Below are 19,465 nucleotides of genomic sequence, written 5' to 3' on the forward strand. Positions count from 1 at the left end.
CAGTGAGGGGAAAGAGTTCCTTTAGAGGCAGTGAGTCCAGGGACAGAAGGAATCCAGCTTGGATAATGGCAAGACATGCGGAACAGAACAAACAGGATGCACAGGCATAAACAGTGCTGAGGATCTGTTTTGGGGTACAAATAGTTACTGAACCCTGGAATTCCTTGGAATTATAGAATGAAGTTTTCAAAACACAGCTTATAAATGGCTATATTCTTTTATTTTTTTTATTTTTTTATGGTTATGTTAATCACCATATATTACATCATTAGTTTTTGATGTAGTGTTCCATGATTCATTGTTTGTGCATAACACCCAGTGCTCCACGCAGAATGTGCCCTCTTTAATACCCATCACCAGGCTAACCCATCCCCCTACCCTCCTCCCCTCTAGAACCCTCAGTTAGTTTTTCAGAGTCCCTCGTCTCTCATGGTTCATCTCCCCCTCTGACTTACTCCCCTTCATTCTTCCCCTCCTGCTATCTTCTTCTTTTTCTTTTTTCTTAACATATGTTGCATTATTTGTTTCAGAAGTACAGATCTGTGATTCAACAGTCTTGCACAATTCACAGTGCCCACCATAGCACAACCCTACCCAATGTCTATCACCCAGCCACCCCATCCCTCAACCCCCCACCACTCCAGCAACCCTCAGTTTGTTTCCTGAGATTAAGAGTTCTTCAGATCAGTGAGGTCATAGGATACATGTCTTTCTCTGATTGACTTATTTCACTCAGCATAACACCCTCCAGTTGCATCCATGTCGTTGCAAATGGCAAGATCTCATTCCTTTTGATGGCTGCATAATATTCCAGTGTGTATATAAACCACATCTTCTTTATCCATTCATCTGTCGATGGACCTCTTGGCTCTTTCCACAGTTTGGCTATTGTGGACAATGCTGCTATAAACATTGGGGTGCACGTACCCCTTCGGATCCCTACGTTTGTATCTTTGGGGTAAATACCCAGTAGTGCAATTGCTGGATCGTGTGGTAGCTCTATTTTCAACTGTTTGAGGAACCTCCATACTGTTTTCCAGAGTGGTTGCACCAGCTTGCATTCCCACCAACAGTGTAGGAGGGTTCCCCTTTCTCCACATCCCTGCCAACATCTGTCGTTCCCTGACTTGTTAATTTCAGCCATTCTGACGGGTGTGAGGTGGTATCTCATGGAGGTTTTGATTTGGATTTCCCTGATGCCCAGCGATGTTGAGCACTTTTTCATGTGTCTGTTGGCCATTTGGATGTCTTCTTTGGAAAAATGTCTGTTCATGTCTTCTGCCCATTTCTTGATTGGATTATTTGTTCTTTGAGTGTTGAGTTTGATAAGTTCTTTAAAGATTTTGGATACTAGCCCTTTATCTGATATGTCATTTGCAAATACCTTCTCCCATTCTGTCGGTTGTCTTTTGGTTTTGTGGACTGTTTCTTTTGCTGTGCAAAAGCTTTTTATCTTGATGAAATCCCAATAGTTCATTTTTGCCCTGGCTTCCCTTGCCTTTGGCGATGTTTCTAGGAAGAAGTTGCTGCGGCTGAGGTTGAAGAGGTTGCTACCTGTGTCCTCCTTTAGGATTTTGATGGACTCCTGTCTCATGTTTAGGTCTTTCAACCATTTTGAGTCTATTTTTGTGTGTGGTGTAAGGAAATGGTCCAGTTTCATTCTTCTGCATGTGGCTGTCCAATTTTCCCAACACCATTTGTTGAAGAGACTGTCTTTTTGCCATTGGACATTCTTTCCTGCTTTATCAAAGATAAGTTGACTTTAGAGTTGAGGGTCCATTTCTGGGCTCTCTATTCTGTTCCATTGATCTATGTGTCTGTTTTCGTGCCAGTACCATACTGTCTTGATGATGACAGCTTTGTAATAGAGCTGGAAGTCCGGAATTGTGATGCCGCCAGATTTGCTTTTCTTTTTCAACATTCCTCTGGCTATTCTGGGTCTCTTCTGGTTCCATACAAATTTTAGGATTATTTGTTCCATTTCTTTGAAAAAAGTGGATGGTATTTTGATGGGGATTGCATTGAATGTGTAGATTGCTCTAGGTAGCATTGACATCTTCACAACGTTCGTTCTCCCAATCCAAGAGCATGGAACGTTTTTCCATTTCTTTGTGTCTTCTTCCATTTCTTTCATGAGTATTTTATAGTTTTCTGAGTACAGATCCTTTGCCTCTTTGGTTAAATTTATTCCTAGGTATCTTATGGTTTTGGGTGCCATTGTAAATGGGATCGACTCCTTGATTTGTCTCTCTTCTGTCTTGTTGTTGGTGTATAGGAATGCGACTGATTTCTGTGCATTGATTTTATATCCTGCTACTTGACTGAATTCCTGTATGAGTTCTAGCAGTTTTGGGGTGGAGTCTTTTGGGTTTTCCACATACAGTATCATATCATCTGCAAAGAGTGAGAGTTTGACTTCCTCTTTGCTGATTTGGATGCCTTTGATTTCTTTTTGTTGTCTGATTGCTGTGGCTAGGACTTCTAATACTATGTTGAATAGCAGTGGTGAGAGTGGACATCCCTGCCGCGTTCCTGACCTTAGGGGAAAAGCTCTCAGCCTTTCCCCATTGAGAATGATATTCGCTGTGGGTTTTTCATAGATGGCTTTTATGATATTGAGGTATGTACCCTCTATCCCTATTCTCTGAAGAGTTTTGATCAAGAAAGGATGCTGTACTTTGTCAAATGATTTTTCTGCATCTATTGAGAGGATCATATGATTCTTGTTCTTTCTTTTGTTAATGTATCGTATCACGTTGATTGATTTGCAGATGTTGAACCATCCCTGCAGCCCAGGGATAAATCCCACTTGGTCATGGTGAATAATCCTTTTAATGTACTGTTGGATCCTAGTGGCTAGTATTTTGGTGAGAATTTTTGCATCCATGTTCATCAAGGATGAAGGACCCTTTTTGATGGGGTCTTTGTCTGGTTTTGGGATCAAGGTAATGGTGGCCTCATAAAATGAGTTTGGAAGTTTTCCTTCCATTTCTGTTTTTTGGAACAGTTTCAGGAGAATAGGTATTAATTCTTCTTGAAATGTCTGATAGAATTCCCCTGGGAAGCCATCTGGCCCTGGGCTTTTGTTTCTTGGGAGATTTTTGATGACTGCTTCAATTTCCTTAGTGGCTATAGGTCTGTTCAGGTTTTCTATTTCTTCCTGGTTCAGTTTTGGTAGTTGATACATCTCTAGGAATGCACCCATTTCTTCCAGGTGATCTAATTTGCTGGCACAGACTTGCTCATAATATGTTCTTATAATTGTTTGTATTTCTTTGGTGTTGGTTGGGATCTCTCCTCTTTCATTCATGATTTTGTTGATTTGGGTCATTTCTCTTTTCTTTTTGATCAGTCTGGCCAGGGGTTTATCAATCTTGTTAATTCTTTCAAAGAACCAGCTCCTAGTTTCGTTAATCTGTTCTACTGTTCTTTGGTTTCTAGGTCATTGATTTCTGCTCTGATCTTTATTACTTCTCTTCTCCTGCTGGGTTTAGGCTTTATTTGCTGTTCTTTCTCCAGCTCCTTTAGGGGTAGGGTTAGGTTATATATTTGAGACCTTTCTTGTTTCTTGAGAAAGGCTTGTATTGCTATATACTTTCCTCTCAGGACTGCCTTTGCTGCATCCCAAAGATTTTGAACAGTTGTGTTTTCATTTTCATTCCTTTCAATGAATTTTTTAAATTCTTCTTTAATTTCCTGGTTAACCCATTCATTCGTTAGTAGGATGCTCTTTAGCCTCCATGTATTTAGTTCTTTCCGACTTTCCTCTTGTGATTAAGTCCTAGTTTCAAAGCATTGTGGTCTGAAAATATGCAGGGAATAATCCCAATCTTTTGGTACCGGTTGAGACCTGAATTGTGACCTAGGATGTGATCAATTCTGGAGAATTATCCATGGGCACTAGAGAAGAATGTTATTCCGTTGCTTTGGCATGGAATGTTCTGAATATGTCTGTGAGGTCCATTTGGTCCAGTGTGTCATTTAAAGTCTTTATTATAAATGGCTATATTCTTAAGTGTAAAACCTACCTATAAGAATGAGATGGGCACCAAAGTTCTTTTTCAATTCTTCATTTCCTTCAAGAGTATTTGAATGACATTTATAAGTAGGGCAAAATTCTTTGAAAACAAAATTTCTGGTGTACATGTGTTTTTAAGAAGGGGAGAAGGGGATGGAGAGCCTGGGTGGCTCAGTGGGTTAAACACCTGCCATCAGCTTAGGTTGTGATCCCAGGGTCCTGGGATCAAGCCCCGAGTCGGGCTCCCTGCTTAGCGGGAAGCCTGCTTCTCCCTCTCCCTCTGCTCCTCCCCCTGCTTGTGCTCTCTTTCTCTCCCTCAAATAAATAAATAAAATCTTTAAAAAAAAATAATGGTAAAAGAAGCGGCAGAAAACTTAAAACCATATATATGGGAGATTTCTAGTTCCTCACCTCCAAAAATATAGAATAATTGATAAAACACAAACAGAGAAAGTAGAAAACATACCAGGCTTAAAAACCAAACATCTCCATGGACCAGAAGTGGAAAAGACACACAAACCACTGGGTAGAGATGAAGCCCAGGCCTGAGGGCTCTGGTGGGGGTGAGGGGCAGGGGGCGTCAAGCCCTTATAAATGGGTTTGCATAGACATATCTGGTTACACCCCAGGGTCCAACACAGAGGCAGCCCACTGAAAACTGCACAGCCTTTCTGTAAAAAAGGCCTATTTGCTTATCTTAGAGCTTCTGCCTGAGAGCAGGCATCTAATTTAATACACAACTCAGGGCCTACTGAAATACTCTCCAAAGACAGAGGCTGGTGGGCACCACTGATGCACTGTCCCTCTGCCTCACTCCAGGTCACCGATGTCTCCCAGAAAGGAGCTTATGCACATGTCTGGCCCCCTGGGTTTTTTTTGGAACTGCCACCCAGGGGATGTCTCTTGATCACCTGATTCTGGTGGCAAATAAGGTTTGCCAGAGGACCTATAATAAATGGGGGGGGAGGTCCATAACCAGCTACCCACCCCAGGGCTGAGCACTGAGACATCAGACGGAAATGCCCGGTTTCTTACTTTGAAAGAGGCCTCTTGCTTTATCTTCACAGCTGTGGCCTGAGGATCAGGCCTCTAATGAAACATACATCCAAGGGACAACTATAATCCTCTCCAGAGACTTGGAAGGGTGAGTGCTATCTTCAGACTCCTTATGCTGTGCTCCCAAATGCTGGCATCTCCAACAAAGGAGCTTGTGTAAATAACTGGCCCTCGGCATTTGCGGCTGTCACCCAAAAGGCACATCCCTTAACAGCCTGACTCTGGTGACCAGTGGGGCTTGGGTTCGTGGGTTCAACAGAACGGTAGCAAGCAAAGGAAATACTTAACTGGCTATCATTCCCAGGTTCAGTGCAGAGAGGATAGACATAAATGCTCATCTCCTAGTATTCCCTTAAAAGAGGCATATTTACATACTTTAAGAGTTGCTGCCTAAGGATATAGCTTCCAATCAGCCTAAATCTAGGTGCTGACTGAGATCCTCCACTTTGGGGCCTGACAGGTCTTGTTACATCCTCAGTTACTGGGAGCACCTAAAGATAAAGTAGACTACTGGAACAAACACAAAGGTTTGAGAGACAACCAAGAGCTAGGGCAGGCTTGAAGGTTAAGATTTTTCTCCTCACAAGGCTACTCCTTCATGACTGGGAGAGGATGTTGTTTTATATGATGCATAAAAACCAACACAGAGAGCAAAGTAAAATGAAGAAACAGGAATATGATCCAAATAAAACCAGTTTTGACCTCAGAAAAAGACTTTAATGAAACAGAGATGAGTGATTTACCAGTCAAAGAGCTCAAAATAATGGTCATAAAAATACCCACCAAGTTCAGGAGAACAATGTGTGAACAAAGTGAGAATTTCAACAAAGAGAAAGAAAATATTTTAAAGATACCAAGTAGAAGCCATGGAGCTGAAGAACACAAACACAGAACTGAAAAGCACCATAAAGGGGTTCAACAGCAGACTAGATGAAGCACAAGAAAGGATCATGAGCTTGAAGACAAGGCAGCAGAAGTTACCCAACCACAGCAAAAAGAAAAAAAAGAATGAAAAATAGTGAAGACAACTTAAGGGACTTATAGATCACATGGGCCAATATTCACATTCTAGGAATCCCAGAAGGAGAAGAGGGCAGAAAACTTTTTGGAAGAAATAACGGCTGAAAACGTCCCTAAAGTGGGGGAGGAAACAGATATGTAGACCTAGGAAGCCCAGAGAATTTCAAAACAGATGAACCCAAGAGACCCACACCAAGACACTATAATTAAAATGTCAAAAGTTAAAAACAAAGAGAAAATTAGCCAAACTGTGGAAAGAGCCAAGATGTCCATCGACAGATGAATGGATAAAGAAGATGTGGTATATATACACAATGGAATATTATGCAGCCATCAAAAGGAATGAGATCTTGCCATTTGCAACAACGTGGATGGAACTGGAGGGTGTTATGCTGAGTGAAATAAGTCAATCAGAGAAAGACATGTATCACATGACCTCACTGATATGAGGAATTCTTAATCCTAGGAAACAAACTGAGTGTTACTGGAGTGTTTGGGGGTGGGAGGGATGGGGTGGCTGGGTGATAGACATTGGGGAGGGTATGTGCTATGGTGAGCGCTGTGAATTGTGCAAGACTGTTGAATCACAGATCTGTACTTCTGAAACAAATAACGCAACATATTTTAAGAAAAAAGAAAAAGAAGAAGATAACAGGAGAGGAAGAAAAGGGGAGTATGTCAGAGGGGGAGACGAACCATGAGAGATGATGGACTCTGAGAAACAAACTGAGGGTTATAGAGGGGAGGGGGGTAGGGGGATGGGTTAGCCTGGTGATGGGTATTGAGGAGGGCACGTTCTGCATGGAGCACTGGGTGTTATGAACAAACAATGAATCATGGAACACTGCACCAAAAACTAATGATGTAATATATGGTGATTAACATAACAATAAAAAAATTAAAAAAAAAAAACAAAGAGGAAATCATAAAAATGACAAGAGGAAAACAACTTGTTATGTACAAGGGAACTCTCACAAGACTAATAGCAGATTTTTCAGCAGAAACTTTGCACACCAGAAGAGAGGAGCACAATATATTCAGAGTGATAAAAGGAAAAAAATTATCATGAATACCCTACCTGGCAAAGTTGTCCTTCTGAGTCAAAGGAAAGATAAAGAGTTTTCCAGACAAGCCAAAATGTAAGGAGTTCGTCACCACTAGATGAGCCTTACAAGAAATGTTAAAGTGAGTTCTTTAAGCTAAAATGAAACAGTGTTAATTAGGAGCAGGAAATATATGAAAGTGTAGATCTCACTGGTAAAGGTAAGTATATAGTAAAATTCAGAATAATCTAATGTTGTAAAGGTAGTAAGTTAATTACTTAAAAAGCCAGTATGAAGGTTAAAAGACAAATGTAGTAAGACTATAAATACAATTATTGTCAATGGATACACAAGATAAAAATAAGTAAACTGTGACATCAAAAACAAAATGTGGTGGGGGGAAGTAAAAATGTAGAGATTTAGAATGCATTCAAACTTCAGTTATCAACTTAAAATAGACTGTTATAATTATGTTGTTATCTATAAGCCTCATGGTAACCACAAAGCAAAAACCTATAGTAGATACACAAAAGATAAAGCATACCACTACAGAAAATAACCAAATAACAAAAGAAGAGAGCAAGAGAAAACAGGAACAAAGGAATTACAAAAGAGCCAGAAAATGATTAACAAAATGGCAATAGGTACATACCTATTAATAATTCCTTTATATGTAAATAGACTAAATACTCAAAAAAAAAAAGAGTGACTAAATGGATAAAAAAAAAAGATGCATCTATGGGCTGTCTACAAGAGATTCAGTTCAGATGTAGGACACACACAGAGTGAAATTGAAGAAATGGAAAAAGATATACCATGCAAATGGAAACCAAAACAAAGCTAGGGTATTTATACTTACATAAGACAAAATAGATCTTAAGACAAAAACTGTAATAACAGACAAAGAAGGTCATTATATAATGATAAAGGGGTCAAACCAACAAGAGGATATAATTTTGAAAATATTTATGCGCCCAAATAGGAACACCCAAATATATAAAACAAATACTAACTGACCAAGAAGAAGAAAATGACAGCAATACAATAGTAGTAAGGGACCTTAATATCCTACTTTCACCAATAGATAGATCATTCAGACAGAAGATCAATAAGAAAACAATGGCCTTAAATGACACATTAGATGAGATGAACTTAGACATATGTAGAACATTTCATACAAAAGCAACAGAATACACATTCTTCTCAAGAGCACATGGGACATTCTCCCAGACAGCTCACATGTTAGGCCACAAAATAAGTCCCAATAAATTTAAGAAAACTGAAATTATGTCAAGCATCTTTTCCAACCACAATGGTATGAAACTAGAAATCAATTACAAGAAGAAAACTGGAAAATTCACAAACATGTGGAGATTAAATAACATGCTACTGAAGAACTAATGGCTCAAAGAAGAAATCAAAAGAGAAATAAAATAATACCTTAAGAAAAATGAAAATGGAAATACAGCATACCAAAACTTATGGGATGCAGTGAAAGCCGTTCTAATAGGGAAATTCATAAGGCTAAATGCTTACATTAAGAAAGAAGAGAAATCTCAAATAAACAACCTAGCTTTATATTTAAAAGAATTTTAAAAAGAATAATAAACAAAGCCCACAGTTAGTAGAAGGAAGGAAATAACAAAGATCAGAGTGAAATAGAGACTAAAAAAAAAATAGAAAAGGTCAAAGAAACAGCTGGTATTTGAAAATATAGATGAAATAGATAAAATTTTAGCTAGACCAACCAAGAAAAGAGAGGACTCAAATGAAATCAGAAATGAAAAGAAGACATTAACCAATGCCATAGAAATAGAAAGGGCCATGTGAGATTACTATGAGCAATTACAGGCACAAGAATTGGACAACCTAGAAGAAATGGGTAACTCCCTAGAAACATACCACCTACCAAGATTGAATTATGAAGAAATAGAAAATCTGAACAGACTGATTACTAGTAAGGAGATTGAATCAGTAATCAAAAAAAAAAAAAAATCCCAACAAACAAAAGTCCAGGACCAGATAGCTTCACTGGTGAATTCTATCAAACATTTAAAGAAGAATTGATACCAATCTTCTCAAACTCTTCCAAAAGACAGAAGAGGAGGGAACACTCCAAATTCATTTTATGAGGCCAGCACCAGAAAAAGACACCATGAGAAAAGAGAACTACAGGCCAATATCCCTGATGAACACAGATGCAAAAATCCTCAATAAAATACTAGCAAACTGAATTCAACAATACAGTAAAAGGATCACACACAATAACCTTGGAATTTATTGGAATTTCCAGGGATACAAGGATGGTTTCAGTATCCACAGACCAATCAATGTGATATACCACATTAACACAAAGAAGGATAAAAATCACATGATCATCTCAATTGATGCAGAGAAGCATACAAAATTCAATATCTATAAACGATATAACCTCTCAACAAAGGTACAGAGAGAGAACATACCTCAACATAATAAAGACCATATATGACAAATCCACAGCTAACATCACACTCAATGCTTTTAGGTCAGGAGGAAGAAAAGGATGCCTACTCTCACCAATTTTATTCCACTTAGTATTGAAAATCCTAGCCAGAGCAATTAGAAATGAAAAGAAATGAAAAGCATCTGAATCAGGAAGAAAGAAGTAAGGTAAAACTGCCATTATTTGCAGGTGACCTGATATTATATATAGAAAACCCTAAAGATGCCCACCAAAAACAGAACTAATAAATGAATTAAGTTGCATAAAACAAAATCAATATGCAAAAATCAATTGCATTTCTATACACTAATAATGAACTATCCTAAAGAGAAATTAAGAAAACTATTCCATTTACAATTACATCAAAAAGGATAAAATACCTAGGAGTAAGTTTAACAAGGAAGTTTAAGACCTGTATACTGAAAACTATAAGACATTGATGAAAAATACTGAAGAAGACACGAATTAATGGAAAAATATCCCATGCTCATGGATTGGAAGAATGAACATTGTTAAATTGTCCACACAATCCAAAGCTAACTACAAATTAAATGCAATCCCTATCAAAATTCTAAAGTCATTTTTTATAAAAATAGAAGAAATAATCCTAAAATTTGTATGGAACCACAAAAGACCCCAAATAGCCAAAGCAATCTTGAGAAAGAAAAACAAACTTGGAGGCATAATGCTTCCTGATTTCAAACTATATAACAAAGCTATAGTGATCAAAACAGTATGGTATATTTGGCATAAAAACAGACAAAAAGATGAACAGAATAGAGAGCCCAGCAATAAACCCACACATTTATGGTCAATTAATTTATGACAAAGGAGCCAGGAATATACAATGGAGAAAGAGCAGTCTCTTCAATAAATTGTGTTGGGAAAACTGGACAGTCACATGCAGAAGAATGAAAATGGACCACTACCTTACACCACACACAAAAATTAACTCAAAATGAATTAAAGATTTGAACGTAAAACCTGAAACCATAAAACTCCTAGGAGAAAACACAGGTGATAAGCTCCTTGACATTGTTCTTAGCAATGATTTTTGGATTTGGTAACAAAGCCAAGGAAACAAAAGCAAAAATACACAAGTGGGACAACATCAAACTAAAATGCTTCTGCACAGCAAAGAAAACCATCAACAAAATGAAAAGGCAACTGACAAACAAGATAAAATATTTGCAAATCATAAATCCAATAAGGGGGTAATATCTAAAATATATAAAGAACTCACATAACTCAATAGGAAAAAAACCCAAACAATCCAATTAATAAATGGGCAGAGGATTGGAATAGGCATTTTTCCAGAGAAGACATGCAAATGGCCCACCGGTACATGAAAAGGTGCTCAACACCACTAATCTTCAAGGAAATGCAAATCAAAACCACAGTGAGATACCACCTCACACCTGTTAGAATGGCTATCATCACAAAGGCAAGAAATAACAAGTGTTGGGGAGGATGTGGAGAAAAAGGAACCCTGCACGTTGTTGGTGGGAATGTAAATTGGTGCAGCCACTATAGAAAACAGTACGGAGGTTCCACAAAAAAATTAAAAATAGAGCTACAGGGGCACGTGAGTGGCACAGTCAGTTAAGCATCTGACTTTGGTTCAGGTCATGATCTCAGGGTCCTGGGATCAAGCCCCACACTGGGCTCCCCACTCCATGGGGAGTCAGCTTGTCCCTCTCCCTCTGCCCCTCCCCCCACTAATGTTTTCTCTCTCTCTCTAATAAATGAATAAAACCTTTAGAAAAAAAATAGAGCTACATATAATCCAGCAATACTACTTCTAGGTATTTATTCAAAGAAAATGAAAACACCAATTCAAAAAGAAAGAAACCAGAAAGAACATACATACTGAGAATAGACTGGCGGTTGCCAAAAGTCAGGGGGTTGCAGGGTGAATGAAATGGGTGAAGGGGGTCAAAAGGTACAGACTTCCAGTTATAACATAAATAAGTCCTGGGATGTAATGTACAACATGATGACTATAGTTAATAGTACTGTATTGTATATTTGGAAGTTGTTAAGATAAAAGTTCCCATCGCAAGAAAAAAAATTAACTTTGTGTGGTGATGGATGTTAACTAGACATATTGTGATGATCATTTTGTAATATATAAATGTATTGAGTCATAACATTGTAAACATAAACTAAAATGTTTATATCCCAGTAATAAAAAGTATATAATTATAAAAATTATATCTCAATAATAAAAAAAGATACCATGCAAATAGTAAGCACACACACAAAAAGAAAAAGAACCAATTAAAAATCTTGGAAAGGAAGAATAATTTTAAATATGTAGTAGACTAATAAGAAAAAGGATAGAATCAGAAATTTGGAAAATGTTCTGAGGAATTCACCAGGAGTGCAATACAGAAATAAACAGATTTTTTTTAAATGAGAGCTAGTTAAGGGACGAGGAGGATAGATTGAGGACCTCCCAAACTAACATATTTCAAATAATCATCTTATCTCCTTGAGTTACTATATTATTTTGCAAAACCAAAGGATGTTCAGGATCATTCCAAATTTTGAAGGTACATTATATAGGGCAATTAGTACATTCTTAAATAAAATGTCCATTTGTATAATTTCCAGAAAAGTAAAAGGATGTTCTTCAATGAACCAGTGATAAGATCTTATAAGCTTATGTACCTCAATGTCATCCTTATGTTTAAGTAGTGGTGCTTCCATAATATTTCTAAGACAAAAAGAATCAGATTCCACATCAAATGGGGTTCCAGTTAACTCAGAGATTCTGTCCCAGTGTCTCTGTTTCATTGCCTTATTGGTCATCATTTCCAACAGAGGACATGACTCACTGAAATCATCAATTCTTTTTTTCAGATCCAAAAAAGCTTGCCAATCTTTAAGCCCTTTTGGGAGTTTACGACATCTTTCAGAATAAAAACAAAACAAAACTATATCACTATCCATTTCTTTGAAGCATTATGTATATACAGCAATATAGCAGAGGATAAATTCGTTTTTAAAATACCTACAGCTCCTATGAAGACAGGCACTATAAAAAGGTAAGCTTAATTCATTTCAAACTCACCTGTTTTGAAATTCCTGCAGTTCTGCATTAATTTTTTCAATGTCTACATCTCCCCAAAGTATTTCATAATAACCACTAATATTGTTCATTACAGTATCATATAGTCCATACAGCTTCTGCAGCAAGTTGAGCTCTTTTCTGGGAAACCAAATAAAGTCATTACATAATGTGTATCTTAAAAATAAATGTCATTATTGGATAGGCAGAATTCATCCAATCAAATATTTCATACATGACGTATGTAATGTCTTATAGACACCAACATGCAAACAACCCTGTCAGTTTCCAAACAAAAATTTTATTAAAGCTCTATCAATTAGGTCAAGTTTATAGCTCTCAAATATTCCATGCCATACTATGACTTGACATTAACAAATGGTTTGATTATTATCACAGTTCCAATCATTGCAAACAATGTGACCAGAACATAATAAAATCAAAGCTAATGCTAAGGTTTTGATTGTTGTTTTTTTTTTCAAATGCAAGCTGGTTTTTTATGAAAACATCTGCCTTTAGGAAAGTGACTTAAACATCACTTTCCTACCAAAAGCTTTCCCTCATGTACGAATTATATACGTAACAAGAATAAGAGGAGGGATTATAGATACAAGTAAAGAAAAAGTCCTTTATTGTGTAAAACATCAAAAATTGACCACTCAACCGAGTTTGTGGATGCTCCCAAGAATTCCTCAATCCTTAGCAGACCATGAGTGTCCCCTAGACCCAATTTTAGTTTTTGAGGTTATTTCATGAGTGGTTTTAACTATTTGTAAGGATTGATATTCACAACTTTTATTATTTATTGTAAATAATCCAAAGACCAAAGATAAGATTTGCTTATGTTTTTAATATAGTAAAACTCATTCTATCTTGCAATTATCATAAGGGTACACTGGGATCTTTTATAAATCTAAAACACGTTCTAGAATCTTGGTTATCTTGTTTTTCCAATTCTTGCTTCATTTTGCTGATTCATCATCTTAGAAATTATTTCATTATTAGCATTGATTTATGGGTCAGATAATTTCTTGTTTATTTTGCAAAGACGTGTTATGACTTTGAAAGAAGTTAAGATAAAGTTCTTTTTTAAAGCCATGATCCCAATAAGCAAAACCAGTTTTAATTCTGACCTTGAGGAAAGTTATATAAAATTCTGTTAAAATATAGTTACTTAAATCCTAGATCTACTTATTGTTTAAAATCAGTGAAGTTCCTTGGCCTTCAATCCTGATGAATTTCTATGTCTACCCAATAAGGAAGAGCACTTAGCATAAAGGTAGTAAGAAGGGTTGGAAAGCCAAGGATGGGTAATCCTCTAAATAAAAACTATATCCAAAATTGCAGTGCTTCTGCACAATAATGGACACTATTCAAAAATAGTGAAGAGAACAAAAGAAAGCACAGGCTAAATATAGGTCACAAACACTAGAATTTTTGCAATGTACTTTCCATTCCCCAAGAATATTTCTTTTATATGTGATGACTATGGATCCAGTGGGTCAGCAATAGCCAGGAATAAGGGAAATATTTAGGAGTGTTCTAAGGGAGGCTCTTCTCTGCATGATAAAAGATTTAATGATGACATGATTCTTCTAATGAACAGTATTTCATTATTTGTATGTAACACTTGCCCAATTTCTACACTCACCTCGTTTTGTGTAAAACCTCATAATCAGTCACAGGCAATCCAAAAAGTTGTTCACCAGATGAATATGTAACAAACTTCCTCCACAGATCATCAAAATTGGCCTATAAAAATATTTTTAAGTTGTAGTAAAATATAATTAATTCAAGCCCCATTAAAGTAGAATTTATTATAATTGGAATAAAAGCTACATTGAGGTTTATTTAATAATATCTATGAAACAAAGATTTGTGAAGAAATTTATAGTGATACCAAGGTATCAGAAGAAAAGTTGAGCACTTAGGAAAATTAACTTTCAAGCACTCTAAAAGCATCCATTTTACATAAAAATTTTTCTTTAATAAATTACATGGTCCCCAGAAGACCTACACTTCAAGTTCCCATAAATATGTCTGAAAGCAATAAAACTGCATTTTAAAAAAATCTATAATTCAGGCTCTTTCACTAATTTAGACTTGTCATCTCTTCTACAGGGTTCAAAAGAGTGAGTATAATCTTTTCAACCCTGTTTTCCCTCCAAGCAATAAAGAGTCTATAAAATGAAGGATTCCATTTTAACACCATTTGAGAGAATTTTAACAATCTGAGTCAGGGAAGTTAAGGCATGCCCTTTGAATTGGAGGTAGAATCTCCTATACTTAGAATGCTAAGTATGGAGCATGTTTAAAGCACAAAAGCAAATAGAAATAATCCACCTGTGACAAGGTGTGTGTGGCTCAAAATAAGGGTATAACCTGTCAATAAGGATCCCAAATTTCCAGCCCTAGAGAATGTCTGGCATCAGACCTCACCATATTCAGATAGTGAATCAGATCTGACAGCTAATGTTAGCATATTTTAGAGGAGCCAAATCAGGAAGGTGTGAAGACCCCAGAGAAAAGCCAAAGAATTCATCCTTCCTAGAAACTAAAGGCCATATTTTGTACTTTTTATATTCCTTGGTGGTTAGTATAGTGGTTACTCTGTATGGTGACTAACATAACATAATAAAAAATAAATAAAAATAAATAAATAAATATGTACGTAAAATAAAGTTACTGACTAAAATGGCCATGGAACCATGTGAACACTAGAAAAGGAGAAACAAAAACGTTAAAGTTAGCATACTTTAAAATAGTGACATTTAAAATCTTGTTTATGTGGTGAAGACTATTGGTGGATGCCAGTCACTCACCTCCTTTTCCATTCAGGCCCCAGATAATATAAAAAGACCCACGGCACCAGCCAAATGGGGAACAAAATACCAGCTATTATATTAGCCAACCCAGTGCCCAGTAACTCCAGAAATCAGAGTAAAGTTGCATCAGAGAACACCACTGCACCCTGAGGCCCAATGTGAAGTTCCTGCTTCTTTCTGTGATCTAGATCTTGGCATCTGCTTTTCTGGGGGGTTGGGAACGTGAGGGAGCACCTGCTTTTGAGGAGAGTTGGGTCACATACCCAGCCAGATGCTTGGAGAACAGCCTGCTTAGTGCGTACCCCGAAGCATAGGCAGAACAAAAGTTGCCAGATGGCAAGAGATGGGCCCTACAAGGTCTTTTCAATGAAATGGCCACACTCCCAGTTAAAGGGTAGCACATTAAAGTCCCAGTCACTGACCAATAAATTGGTAACTCCTGAGGGAAAGACAAGGAGGTGGGTCTACCTTCAAAATATATCCAGGCTCCAACCACTTCTCATCAACCCCGATGCCACCAGTCTGGTCCAAGTTACTGTCACCCTCCCTTGGATTATTGCGATAACCTCCTAATTACTCTCTCTGCTTCCACCCTTGACTGTCAGTAATCTACTCTCAACACCATAGCCAGGGCAATCCACTGAAAACGTAAGTAAGATGATGTCATATTTGCTCTCACTCAGGGCCTTTGCACTTGTTCTTCCTCCTGCCTGGAAAGCTGCTATTCCAGATACCTGCCTGGCTCGTTCCTTCATTTCTCTAGGTCTCTATTCCAATGTCAGCTTTTCAAGGTGGCCTTCTCTGGAGACGAGATTTTAAAGTTCACTTCCACTTTACATACACAGAGCCCAGCGTGTTATGCCCTTTCTCTGCTTTATTTTTTTCCCTTGGCACTTATCACCACCCAACATTACTATCTAGTTTCACTCTTCATCTTGTTTTTATTGCTGAGGGATTCTGCTTGGCTCAGCTGGCAGCCACCTGGTGAGCAGATCAGTCTTGGTCTTGGCTCCTCCAGAGAAGAAGGCCTTTCCCTGGGACTCGGGACTTCAGAGGGCAAAGGCTCAGAGTCTCCTCCAGGGTTCAGCGAGATTTTACTTATTTGAGAAAGTGAGAGGGAGAGAGAGAGAGCATGAGCCGTGGGGGAGGGGGAGGGAGAAGCAGACTCTCCTCTGAGCAGGGAGCCTGATGTGGGGCTCGATCCTAGGACTCTGGATCATGACCTGAGCCGAAGGCAGACACTTAGCCGACTGAGCCACCCAGGTGCCGTTTGGTCTGGATTTTCTATTTAAATCTCTCAGAGATCAAGGGAGATACTTGAAAGTTAGATACCATATGAGAAATTCCACTTGGTTCTGATGGAAAAAGCTGAACTATCCCTCTCAGGAGAACCTGAAACTGGAGAGATCCCATTCAACTTGATTGAACCTTTTTGAGAAAAGCATGCGTGGAACCAGCCTGAACCATCTACGGAATGTGCACATAAAGCAACAAGGACAAGATTACTGACTCCACTTTTCTGTTTATTCGCTTTGAGGTGAAAAACCCAATGGTAAAGTGGTAGGAAGTCATCTCTAACATAGATAAAGGGATATTTAGAAATAACCATCCAGCGCATGGCAAAACTAAGTTATGAGCTACAGAAAGCCTTCGTATGGCTTGATTTGCTGCAAAACATGGTATTCCTAGTAGAGAAGAAAACACTGGGTTTTGGACAACATCTCTGTATCTCCTGGTGGCTCAACCATGAAAGCTATCTGAGTATAAAGGCAGGCAGAAACGGGGCCAGGTGAAGAAAAAAGTGACATTTAGAAGGGGGCTCAGGACAGAGAGTTATGTTTCTTATTGTTACTTTAAAAAGGAAAGACACACAGCTTTTAAAATGTTGAGTGGGAAGATTTAGTGAAGAGGAAGAGGTTAAGAGTAAAGTAGAGAAAAGGGTCAGTCTAAGAAGGGACAGGGGAGAGTCAAGAGGCCCCAGAGACAGGAAGGGGAGCACATCTCTCTGAAATGTACATCACACACCCTAAATCATCTCTGTAAATTTGGAGACAAGGTCATTTGTTCAAACTAATCTCAAAACTACTCCTCCCACACTTGTACTTCAGTAAATGACTCTACTTTCTTCTGTTTTCCCAAGCTGGAAGCCTCCCTCTCTTCCCCTCAGCCTATCAAGTGGGTCTTATTAATAAACTCATGATCCAGCCAGCTTTCTTGATTGCAAGTGCATTTGGTTGGTCTCAATTTTTACAACTTCTTGCTTGCATGACTGAAGCTGCCATCAGTCTGACCATCCTCCCTCCAAAGCATTCTCCACACTAATGCCAGAGAAGTCCTTTCAACATACAGCTATTTTAAAAATTCAAATCTGAACATATCATTCCTTGCTTAGAGCCCTCCAGCCCCAGGACAGGCTATGAGCTCCTTATCAGAGCCTACAAGGCCCTCTCATTAGTGATTTCTGCCCTCTCAGCTGTCCCACCCCTCATCCCTAGCCTCTCTGCTCACTGTACCCCATATTTCACTCCTTCATCTCCCTAACTCTCCCTGCTTATCTCCTCATTTCTGGGCCTTTGTAGGAGGTGCAAATTCTGTCTCACCTGTTTTTCTTCCGTCTTCCCCTGGCTAAATCTAAATAGTCCTTCAAGATGCAGCTTAGATGGCTCCTCTTCCAGGAAGCCTTCTCTGGCTGCCCCCTCACCTCCTATTTTGGTTGGTAACTCCCTACATCTGTTTCCATAACACTAGTTCTCACACCTAGATCATAGTGCTCACCACACAGTTTTGCAATTACTATCTCTCCAGCTCTCTGTCTCCCTACCAGATTTTAGCAGTTTAGAGGTAAGAACATTTCCTTAATCATTTTTCTATTGACCAAGACACACAGTAGGCATCTGATATTTTTTAGTGACTACAAAGGCACGTGGGATAGGGAACATAAAAAGAACATGAACATATAGTACAGCCACTACAGAAAACAGGATAGAGAACTGAAACAAATAATAGAATTGCCTGATCCTCCTAGGGGCTAGCTTACATAGGAATCCACGAACCTGCAAAACATTAACCCAAATGGGCATGTGATTTTTCTCTAGATGTGCTCAGCAATCTGAGCACAGAAAAAGATGGTGAATCCAATGAGTACTGTATAGTCCAGGGTAAGGAAAGTGAGCTGGGACGTTTAAAATCATGGATAGAAAAGGAATGGATACAGAGGAAAGACAGGGAAACCATCTGTCAATATTTTAAATCTTATTTTGATACATTTTGTTATTCCATGAATTTTTACCATTTATATATAAATGAGATGCTTGGAACCAAAATAAGGTATACACTTAAGTTCAAAATCAAAGTCTTAGTCTCTAAAAATACAGGGAGACATTCTGTGGAGAAGAACACAAAGGGATACAAGAAAAGGAATTGATCACATTATTTAGCAGATTAGAATACAATTAAAATCTGTATGCACTTTAAACACTAACTTTTCCACTGTAAGGTAGACCACATAAATTTTTCCCTAAAATTACTTTAAAGAATAACAACACATTGTCGACAAGTTTTACCTGAAATATCTGTAGCCTGTTACTAGCTTCTTGGGGCGGAATATTTGGAACCATGGGTCCTTCCTGTAATTAATAATATGGTCTCCATTTAAATTCTTAATCACATGTATTTATCAATTTATTGAGTTTATTATTTCCTTTTAAATAAGTAAACATTATTTTAAATTGAAATGATCTAATTTTGTCCCACATACGAAGCTTTCATTTAGTTTCTGTAACAGCTTCATTGAGATATAATTCACATGTTATACAATCTCCCACTTAAAATGGACAATTTAATGGCATTTAGTATATTCACAGAGTTGTGTAACCATGACCACAATCAATTTTAGAACATTTGCCTCACTCCAGCTTCCATTCATTTTTAAAGGACCATGACATTGTT

The 19,465-nt window shown here is 37.9% G+C and overlaps 1 protein-coding gene across 1 annotated transcript in view; it reads right to left on the bottom strand.

Moving 5' to 3' along the window:
• The window catches only part of DNAH8 (dynein axonemal heavy chain 8), a 395,922-nt gene that overhangs the window by 233,841 nt on the left and 142,616 nt on the right, over nucleotides 1-19,465 (bottom strand). Inside the window, exons 31-34 of the mRNA XM_088024365.1 lie at nucleotides 19,081-19,143; nucleotides 14,344-14,444; nucleotides 12,696-12,833; nucleotides 12,293-12,533 (exon numbers count right to left, since the gene is read on the bottom strand). Of these exons, the coding sequence (XP_087880491.1) occupies nucleotides 12,293-12,533; nucleotides 12,696-12,833; nucleotides 14,344-14,444; nucleotides 19,081-19,143 (543 nt within the window). The remainder of the gene's footprint in view (nucleotides 1-12,292; nucleotides 12,534-12,695; nucleotides 12,834-14,343; nucleotides 14,445-19,080; nucleotides 19,144-19,465) is intronic.

The sequence above is a fragment of the Eumetopias jubatus genome, unplaced genomic scaffold (genome assembly GCF_037043125.1).
Source record: "Eumetopias jubatus isolate StellerSeaLion01/CBP00866 unplaced genomic scaffold, mEumJub1_p1.0 scaffold_6, whole genome shotgun sequence".
In the NCBI taxonomy this organism is placed as follows: domain Eukaryota; kingdom Metazoa; phylum Chordata; class Mammalia; order Carnivora; family Otariidae; genus Eumetopias; species Eumetopias jubatus.